We start from the raw sequence: 11,117 nt of genomic DNA, 5'->3' as shown, positions 1-11,117 counted from the left end.
AGTCTGGATATAGAATATAAACTGCCTAGTGGCGTCAGTGTGCGATTAACAACTATTGATGATAACTATGCCGATATTACGTGTATTACAGTCACGCACTGTGACAAACTTGACTTGTATGTATGAATTGTATGTGCACTAGTGAATATTTTAATCTGCGTAAGAATCTGGAACGTTGATAATATAATGCTTTGTTTATTTTTTAAATTTAATACCGCGCATAACTGTCGCATACGATATCATATTCTTGTTGTGCACTGCGCAGTGTGCATAAATTAAGATAGGTACTATCTTAATCCATAGCAGTCTGTCACAAGTTACGAGTGTAATTTTGCAAAACATGTGTTTATTTTTATCACAATCTGCTATCAAATAAACCCTTGCCCTAGTGACGGCCGACTGACCTCTCGTCGTCGCCGCAGCTACGAAAATTGTGACAATAATTGTTCCGGTGACCCGAAAAATAATTTATATTAAATAACTATTCTGATTATTATTTCTTAAGCTCTCTATTCATCCGACCAATACCCGGTGTATTAAGTCTGTGCATACGTCTTGCTGTTGAATAATTTGCTTTTGTGTTTTATGTGAAATGGCCTGTATTTTGCACATTGTCAAAGGTCTACCTAAGAACGCCTCAAAAATAAGACAAACGCAGTTGAAGAAATCTGAGGTAAGTGATAGTCAAAGGAAGGTAGGATCTGTATTAATCGATGTTTTTCCATCAACCAGGACTTGAACAAATTATACAATGGACGCCAACTGAATAAAACTGTTTTTATAAGACAATTGTCTACAGTTAACCATAATTTAGCTTTTTCGTGAGTGTTATATTTTTGAATTTATTATTGTGATCAAAATCATATTTATTCCCGACCTATAACAGGGTTTACTTGATATAATTTTGGCTTTTAATATTTTATATTTTTTTCTTTAGAAATTCACTTAGTAGTGCTGCATCCAGTATTAGGTCTTTTTATCACTGTCGTTATTTTCAAACAAGTACTTTCCATTGTAAGAATAACATTTTTACTAATTTTACTATTCTACTTATATTTAAATCTACTGTGTAAATTTAGATTTTATAATTTAAAAATATTTAAGTCAAACTTATCAAATTTGTTTTGAAATGTATTATTAGGGGATGAGCATGTTTTAAAAACACCAGCTTTTGCTGATTCAGTCTCAGAAGGTGACATGCGATGGGAAAAGAGTAAGTATGAGTCAATAATTTACAACTAGAGAAAAAAAAAAATTAATGATTTATTGTGCCATGGTACAAGATGAAAAAATATATAACTATACTGCAGTATATAATCATACAAAAACAAATTTAGATAATTTACCTACTTAATAAAATTTCTATCAAATCTATGATTTTATTAAGGGTCAATTGCTATTTATGTAAAATATAACCATGGAAAGATAATAATTTAAAAAGTTTTTAAGATTAGACAATTTTTTTAACATAATTACTGCACACTATTATAAAGATTAATTTAAAAAAAATTATTAAAGTTTAAAACTTTTATTTGTCAAGTTAAAATTAAATTATTCTAGGTATGAAATATTTACCCAGAAATTAAATAGTAATATAAGATTGTTATAGTTCTAATCATGTATTGAAGAACAACCAATAATTTATAGTTAATACAACCGAAAATGCATCAATGATAGCTATAATATTTGTTAATAAACAATTTAAAAACTATTTTGCTCATCTAAAAATAACATGATATTTAGTAATTGTAATGGCCTGTAGTCAATAAGTACTACCAGACAAAGGTTAAAATAAATATTGAGATATCTATGATATATCCACTTATTAACGTATTAAAAAAATTGTTTTATAGATGTTGGTGACTCAATAGCAATAGATGAAGTTGTCTGTGAAATTGAAACTGATAAGGTAAATAAATAATAGTTGTTGATAGTTTTAGCTTTATTTTCTTATAAACTAAAAGTAGATTGAAGTGAAATAATACGGCTTCTTATTATTTTTATTAATTTATAAAAGACATCAGTTCCTGTTCCTTCACCAGTCAATGGAGTTCTTGAGAAAAAATTTGTTGAAGATGGTGCAACTGTCAAGGCTGGACAAGATTTGTGTACAATTACAATTACAGGTAAAAATAATTTTTTTAAGTGATTTTTTCAACAAATTTAACATTTTAACATATACTTAGAAGGCGGGCCTACACCAACTAAAACAGCTCCTAAAGTGGAAGATGCTGCAAAACCTGTGGAGACACCAGTGGCAGCTGATCCTGTAACAACACCACCACCACCACCACCACCACCACCACAAGTAACATCAAAACCATCACAGCCAATATCGCAACCACCACCTCCTCCAAGAGTAGCTGCACCAGCAGTAACTGCCCCACAAGCTTCAAAACAACATGCTGCTACCGTTAAATTGCCACCTGCTGATCCTACCAAAGAAATATCTGGTACAAGATCAGAATACAGAGTTAAAATGAATCGTATGCGATTACGTATTGCTGAACGTTTGAAGGATGCTCAGAATGTAAATGCTATGTTAACTACATTTAATGAGATTGACATGAGGTAAAATTTGAATATTTTTTTATAATCAACTACCCACATTTATATTAAATATATAATTTTAGCTCAATTATGGACTTCCGCAAGACTAACCTTGAGGCTTTTCAAAAAAAACATGGATTAAAATTAGGTTTTATGTCCGCATTCTTAAAAGCATCAGCTTATGCTCTGACAGAACAACCTGTTATCAATGCAGTGATAGAAGGCAATGAGATTGTCTACCGAGATTATGTAGATATATCTGTAGCTGTAGCAACTCCCAAAGTATAAGCTTTCAAAATTTATATTTTAACAGTAAAAATAATGTATTAAATCATTTTAAAATAGGGGTTACTAGTGCCTGTTGTGCGTAATGTACAAGAAATGACTTATGCTGACATTGAAAAAGCAATTGCTGCTCTTGGTGAAAAGGCTAAAAAAGGTGCTATCGATGTAGAAGATATGGATGGTGGTACATTTACTGTCAGTAATGGTGGAGTTTTTGGATCCCTCATGGGGACACCCATCATTAATCCCCCACAATCTGCTATTTTAGGAATGCATGGCATTTTTGAAAGGCCCGTTGCCATCAAAGGACAGGTAAGATATATTTTTCTTCTTTTAATATTATTGTCTTTCTATAAGTCTGAATGTTAATTTATTATTTTCTTAGGTTGTTATAAGACCCATGATGTATGTAGCATTAACATATGATCACAGACTTGTAGATGGTCGTGAAGCTGTATTATTCTTACGTAAGATTAAAGCTGCCATTGAAGATCCCAGAATAATTATTGCAGGATTATAAACTATGAAATAATTTAAAGCCGGCAGTACTTAGAATAACAAGCACTTATTTAATTTAATTATATTATACTGAATTTTTTCCTAAAATATTTGCATATTCTCATTTCACTTAATTTTCATTTTCTTCCTGATATATATATATATGTATAATATATTTATTTCTTCCCTCTCTGTTATAGTTTGTATAAAATATAATTTGATTTAAACTCGCCTAAACTATAAAATGTATTACGAGTTTTTGGACGAGTAGAAAGTATTATAATTTTAATAAACAAAAAATGTACTATTAAATTTATGCTTATGAAGAACTTTTACAAATATAAATTATTGTTTAATGAGACAGCAAATGTTTATGGACCATCTGCTCTTTGTTGATCAGGTGGGTAGTATTGTTAACTAGTTTCATAAGGTCGTTGAGTCCAAATGACCATTCATTCAATACTTCATTGACAGATTTGACAACTGAAAATTCGACAACTCCTGAAGGACGATCAATTTTGGCTTTTACTGATTTATCCACTACCATATTAGATAATAATTGTTCAGTATCCTGCAAAAATATGTAATTTCTTAGAATTAAAATAAATAAGATTAAAAATATGTTTATCATACCTCTAAAGTCATATCTAATAACTGAGACATACGGAGCACTTTAATTCTTGAATAGTATTTGGCCATGACTCGTACATTCTGGTAAAAATATAAACTAATTTATACTGAAGCAATGAACTTATTTAGTTCATAGTTATTGAAGTATCATAATTTTTTTTTTATACATAGAAAGTAATAATATGTTTAATATTCAGCTTACAAAAATATTATTAGGTTTACACTCTGTCACTCTCTCTGAACAGGAGACAGTCCTGAGAGAAAGACCACCCTACTTCCCCTATGTAGAAGGCAACAGAAAACACTATCTGTCAATTTCTAATAATCGAAATGAATAGGAAATCATAAATTAAATTGGCCAGATGAAATATTGCAATAGGATGTAACAAATCAATAAATTAATACTGATCAAGGGAATCCTTATCACTAGGGCTAGGATTTGTATGCAACATGTTTTTCTTTGCGACTTAATTATTGATTTTGTCAGTAATGTCCACGAATCACCTCATGATGGTGTTTTTATTTTGCATGTTTTTGCATATTTTAGATAAAATGCATATTATTGTATATATTGAATAAAATTAATATTATTGCATATTTTGATTATAAAAATGCGAAAAATAAATGTTATAGTATATTTCGTAATTAATACTTATAACTTAAAATTAATATTTAGTATTTCATTCTAGTCCTGCTGATTAAAATATAAGACTTGATTTTTTTATCAAACATAAATTTTATTTTATTTTTCAATTATATTAAGACAAATCACTGAAGTATTTCAATAAATATTTTTTTTTTTTTGTAACTATATTTTTGTGTTTATCTTATAAAAATTTAAATGCATATTTTAAAGTTTTTTATTGCATACAAATCCTAGCCCTAATTATCGCTATTTTATTACAAATATTCAGTTCTGTTACATACATGTTCAGCGACTCTATTTTTGAGATCTGCCCAACGTTTAATTCCTTTTTCAGTATTGACCGAAAATACGTTTATTGCTAAGGATCCAGATTTTAGTTCTTTTTCATAATCTTGGCTTAATTCTTTCCATTGAATTAACTCCATTGTAGTAAACAATTGCAGAAATGATCTGTTGGTTTTATACATAAAATATCAATAGTAGGTACATAATTTTATTAAAAGAAAATAATACCCACTTGTACTTAGGTATTTTTTGTAAGGCTTCATCCTCAAGAATTCTATGAGTTAAATCAGACTGATGATTATCGTATGGGGCTAATATGAGGTATAAAATAGCATTTTTTAAAGCAGCATGACATTTTTCTTCATCGGCAACAATTACAGGAGTAGCTTGAATAGCCCTGTAGTGGCGACAAATATCTAAGTAAAGACTATCATGCTCTCCTAATTCAATCATCAACCTATATGAAAAATTATGTTAAAAACTATTAAAAAACAATAACAATTTAATCATACTTATAGTATTTCAATTTAAGCTGTTGTATTTCAAGTTTATCATCATCAAAAAATTTAGTATTTATTTTCTTAGAGATAATTTGTGTACGAATATAATCTTTCTTAGACAAACATAGTCGCATCTGTTCTAAGATCAGTTCAACTTTTTCTTGTTTTTTCATTGAACCATATGTTTCCACCTGCAGTTCTTGGATGATATTTGCAGCACCAGTTACATCTCCTTCATCCTCTTTAATTTTAGCCAACTTTTGTGTAAGACGAGCTCGTTCTACTTCTACATAAATCTAAATAACAAAAAATAATTATTTTAGTTTAATTAAATTATAGGAGTAATAAAATTTAAAAAAAATGTTTATTTAGAGATATAATATAATTAATAGGGCCCAGAATTATATGCACTAAAAACATACTAAATATGCAAAAATATGTAAAAAAAATGCATGTTATTATTATTTATTAAATTTATTTAATTTTAAAATGTATACAATTCATTAAATAATTAATATTCAACAAAAAATATACTTAAAAATATATCAACTATATTTTATACATTTTATTGAACTGTATAGAACTTTATGTTGTATTGAAATTAAATATTATTTTGAACACTCACTCATCTAAACAAAAAGTCACAAACGAAAATCAATCAAATCAAACAAATCAAGTGGATTTTTATAATATTTTTAGTTACCTGGAAAGTTACTAATGTATTGATACTTTTAGCAAATTTTATCTTATCTTATTATAACACAAAAATCAAATAATATAACTGCACGATTCACGAAATTTACGATAAACATCATGCTCTAAGTAATAAATAATAATATTAATAACTTTGTAATATTTTTTTCTATATATACATTATATTTCAGAAAAATGCTAAAATATGCACAATAATTTGAAATGTTCCAAATATGCGAAAATATGCCAAATTTAATTTTGCATACTAACACATTAGATTAAGATTCAAATTTCTGTCTTACCTAGCAGCTACTTTTTAGTTTAATATATAAAAATATGCAAATGCTTAGAATTCCAGGCCTTAATAATTAATAATTTACCTTTCCTTCTGTAACATTTCTTAAAGATTCAATCAACTTCAGTTTCGTCTCTTTATCTGGAGTTTGATCTATGAAAGTACAGCATTCTCTAACCATAGCAGCAACTGCTAATTTTAATTGTGATCTTCTTTTAGTTAGCATAACAATGTGTTCATTAAGTAATGCCCATTCTTTAGCATTATAACACAGTTGTACAATAGCAACCAATACACGACTAGTTGAAGCCATATCAGATCCCTTTAAAATTATTATATAAAATATTATAAACACATTGAGGAAAATAATGGGACCATAAATTGAATTTTAAACTTATATCTTAATTTTTCATAAATAATCTACATAATTCTAACTGAATAATTAAATATTTTAACTAAATAGTATAGTAAACACCGATCACTATATATATACTAACACTTTTATACCTTTTAATAATATTATGAATAATCACATATAGCAGGGACGGCCAAACGGTCGATCACGGACGATTTAAGAGTCAATCATATAAGAATTTATTTTTAGACCACGTGAACAAAAATTAATCATGGTGGTTATGAACAAATTGTCGATAAGTTTTATCTGTATATTATATTATTTTTAGTAATTAGTAATTAGTTTATAATATTTTATGTATGTTTATATACACGTTAAACAAGTATGTTTCTTAATAATTATAATTATTTAATAATAAAAAAATTTTTCCAAGAAAGTCGATCTTCAAAGGTGAAGTATATTTTTAGTAGATCGTGGCCGAAAAAAGTTTGGCAAATATTATAATGGGCTGGTTATGCATAGCACAATCAGAATTCACTATTGAATATAGTTATAGCAGTGGATCCAGATAGGAAAAGACTACTTGCCAATTTATATTTGAGAAGGGAAGATGATAAAAAATGTAGAATCTGTAAACAGAGTTTGAGACAGAAAAGCAAGAACCTATGACAGAATAGTTGTAGTGGCCAGAACCACTAAAGAAAGAGAAAAAGATACTAATTTAAAATGTTTTTTTGAGCAACAGTAGGTAATTAAAAGTATGTCAAGAAACAGTAAATTTAGGTAGTATGGAATAATTACTAAAAAAAATGTATGAATTATTATAATAATTAAACTTTTTTAATGTATTTTTTATGTTATATAAAGTCCAAACAATAACTCCAAAGTTTATACACTTAAAGTGTTGATTACAAAAAACTAATTTATCAATCTGCACACAAAAATTTTAAATTATAAAGCACTCATTAAGCCAATATAGACTCATAGGTAATCACTCTGAGGAACTACAAAGAAAATCAATCTAAATAAAATTCATTTATTCCAAAACATCACATTCCGCAAAATTACCAATGCTCCACCTTATGTATCTAATCAAACTCTTCACAAAGAACATAAAACAAGGCATGAAAACAATTGAGAAAAAGTTTTCTATAAAAGATTCTTTTCTTCACTTGAAAATCACCAAAATCCACTAATAAGGTCCCTACATATTCCTATATTTATAAATTTAATTTATTAAGGAAAAAGTATCTTAACTATATATAAAATAAATGACCGAATGAAACTTAGAGTTACATGAGGAATTAGTTTACTAGCTAGTGTACATAAGCTAGACCTTATCAAGTAGGGGAAATCAAAGGTAGTCAATTTAAAATAGTTTAGAGAAGGTGAATAAGTAATAGAATATGTTATTGCTTGTATAACTGATATTAATGTAAACTTACAGTTCTTGTTTGTTTTTCCAACATCAATAAGGTATCTAATGCTTCTTGCAGTTTACCATTGGCTGCCAGACTTTCGGCAATGGCAATTTTTTCATCGCATGTAGAACTGTAATCTACCTCCATTTTTACTATACGGCCACCATCAGTGGTCAAAGGTTCCAAATTGTCCATCATCTTGATATACTTAAGCAATAATAACAATAATAATAGTTTTATTCAAATTATAAATATTTTAAAACGAGTTACGTGAAAGTGAAGCAAGTCTAAAACACACAAACAAATATTACTTACATTATTTTGGATATAAGATCTCCTGGGCTAAAATAATTAGAAAACTAGTATTAAACAATCAACTTGCCGTAAATAGAACACAATAGACAACTTTTGAATTTTGTATCAATTGACTTGTTTTATAAACTTGCAATTCATGAAAGTATATCTTTAAGGTTTCGTCATGGCAGAAAAACAAATACAATTTTCTGCGCCATCTATAGACAACAGTCTGATAAGATCTATAAAAATACGAATGGATCTTCGCACGAAAAAAAATATGTTGTATCCGTATATAATATTGCCTACATTTAGCCCTTTTTTTTGCATCTATCAATATGTGATAACATTGATAAAACGATAAAATCATTTTCATTATAATTGCCGATTATTACAGATAAAATAATCAAGATTAATTGTTAGACACTGAATGTACTATCCATAGGACTATCTGCTGGGTTTATACTGAATATTAAAAAAGTATATAGCCAAAAGTAATTAAAAAAAGATAACATTTTTATTACTTTTCATATTTCTCCATACCTCTAAGTTCAAAGTACCATATTTTATTCTTTATTGAACGAGAAGGACAATGAATTAATTGTAAGATACAGCAATACTCATTTATGGGACAAAAATGAAATTGGTAAATTAATGTTTACTACAGCTGATAGAACAAAATTTGCAGGTAGCTTATTTTATTTTATATAATACTAGGTATACTACTATCTATAAAAGTTCTTATTCAAAGGATATTAATTGATGTCCAAGATTCTGTGGAAGGAACAACATTGAAATGTTTATAGTATGAGTGTTATGGCCCAATTATGGGCAAAATAGTTAGTAAAATGTATTAATAATCCAATTTTGTATTTTAAATACTGTGCAATATGATTTTGCAACAAATTTAGGAAAATATGATATTTTTATTTGAAAATGATTAAATCCGTGTTGATGGGACCCATGGCTTAAATTTTAAACAGCTAGATACGCTTTTATAATAAAAATACAAAATATTAAATCTAATTATAACATTTGTATTCTATGTAAATATACAATTAAAATTTAATAATTTATAATAATTTCTACAATTTTAAGTCATTCTTTTTTTTGCGTTTGCAGTCATCAGCAGTACCTTCTCTAACCTTGAATAACTATAAACGTACATAATATAATAATGCAGAGATTCTACTTAATAATATTTAATGAAGATTTGGGGGGGGGCTATGATTTCATTAATTAAGCTGAAATTTTTCTCGCACTCACTTGTAGAAATAGAAATAGTAGCTGCGATTTAAAAAAGTATTTTTAAGTCATCAGGAATTCTTTATCCTCTTATCTAATTTGTATATTCGAAAACGGTGATCAATATAATTATCTTTATTTAATTAAAAGTGGAGACACATGTGAGGTATTTTATCATCTGTAAATTTAATATTTTCGACTTCACCATTTTCGGAAACGGACCATTTTTTTAGATCTAAGTATGCTAAGACTATCGAGTAAATCTGCATATGGGGGTTAGGAGTTCGGGTCTGGACCCCCCCTCATCGAAATTTCCACATACTCAATGATTTAATAGTAAATAGTATAATAATAGTACTTATATAAAGTATTTTAATTTCCTATTATCTTCAATATACAAAGTTTATAGATTATATGATATACCTATAATGTATAAACCATACTATAGTATATTATCAGTAATTTATTGATATTGAGTTAAACTATAATTGTAATTAGTGAACAGATAAAATTAAAATTTTATTTTGCTATCCTATTTTGAATGGGAATATTTTTATAAACATCCAATCGCTTGTAAAGTGTCGGCCAGTATATGTACAGGCTCGCTTATCATTGAATATAATGCTCTTATTGTTCTATTAGCTTTATTGGCTTCTACAGAAGTGATAGTATACCTTCACAAATACTCATATAAGTCTCCTAGTTTGTCTAAAGTGACTGCCATTGCATTTAAGAACACTAAAAAATTCAATGCTGGAGTTCATTAATTTTAAATCGTTGTATTTGTTTCGTTCTTTTGAATCCCTTATTACATCTGTTGAAGCAGATTTAAAAAGTTCACAAAGAGCCGACAATTTTTTTATAACAGCATTTATAGTTCGTTTACAAGACGCTATCTAATGGACAGATAAAATTCTTCCTATTTTTTAATTTTTTTCTAAAGAATTTGCTACTATAGTCGGGAGCATGAAAAATGAGCGTTGGCGACCCGTTGTTCATATCCACTGTTGTAACCATTGGTTCTCAACTTTGTACCGTCACGCTGCTGTTACGTATCGTATTCACGGCACAAATAAACAAATAATGAGCGATAACCACAGATATAGGTATACGTAAAAATAGTTTTTTATATATCTGTGGCGATAACATGAACAATGAGCGTAGATTTGATAACCACTTTAGAAAAACAGCCGATTGGTACATGGCGAGCAGCGATCATTTTTCGTGCTCCCGACTATAGTTATAACTTATTTTAATATTTTGGCGATTTGAAAAAAAAAGACAGCTGATGGGATCACAGGTGACGATGACGAGTCCACCGCGACGTACATAAAAGCCAATTAACTATATTATGACGCCAAAAATATAAAACGAATTTTTTTTCGAATTTATGATTTGTAATGCATATAAAAAGACTTTC

The 11,117-nt window shown here is 28.2% G+C and overlaps 2 protein-coding genes across 2 annotated transcripts; one reads left to right on the top strand and one right to left on the bottom strand.

Annotated features, from left to right (window-relative positions):
- Positions 1 to 306: 306 nt before the first annotated feature.
- On the top strand, positions 307 to 3,441 carry LOC112680954 (dihydrolipoyllysine-residue succinyltransferase component of 2-oxoglutarate dehydrogenase complex, mitochondrial). Its single transcript, XM_025551197.1, has 10 exons — positions 307 to 673; positions 733 to 821; positions 938 to 1,014; positions 1,142 to 1,213; positions 1,854 to 1,909; positions 2,018 to 2,126; positions 2,187 to 2,571; positions 2,634 to 2,832; positions 2,896 to 3,147; positions 3,221 to 3,441. The coding sequence occupies exons 1-10, from the start codon at positions 593 to 595 to the stop codon at positions 3,353 to 3,355; spliced, it is 1,455 nt and encodes a 484-aa protein (XP_025406982.1). The 5' UTR covers positions 307 to 592; the 3' UTR covers positions 3,356 to 3,441.
- A 194-nt stretch (positions 3,442 to 3,635) lies between these two features.
- Positions 3,636 to 8,634, bottom strand: LOC112680953 (26S proteasome non-ATPase regulatory subunit 12). The gene is made up of 8 exons (XM_025551196.1): positions 8,474 to 8,634; positions 8,183 to 8,365; positions 6,468 to 6,704; positions 5,407 to 5,690; positions 5,127 to 5,351; positions 4,891 to 5,059; positions 3,967 to 4,044; positions 3,636 to 3,904 (listed from the first exon to the last, which is right to left on the bottom strand). The coding sequence occupies exons 2-8, from the start codon at positions 8,354 to 8,356 to the stop codon at positions 3,686 to 3,688; spliced, it is 1,386 nt and encodes a 461-aa protein (XP_025406981.1). The 5' UTR covers positions 8,357 to 8,365; positions 8,474 to 8,634; the 3' UTR covers positions 3,636 to 3,685.
- Between the last annotated feature and the right edge of the window lie 2,483 nt (positions 8,635 to 11,117).

Source organism: Sipha flava, unplaced genomic scaffold (assembly GCF_003268045.1).
Source record: "Sipha flava isolate LNK unplaced genomic scaffold, YSA_version1 182_pilon_pilon, whole genome shotgun sequence".
Taxonomy (NCBI): Eukaryota; Metazoa; Arthropoda; class Insecta; order Hemiptera; family Aphididae; genus Sipha; species Sipha flava.
The sequence above is the reverse complement of the archived record's forward strand: the minus strand, read 5'-3'. Positions and strand labels throughout refer to the sequence as shown.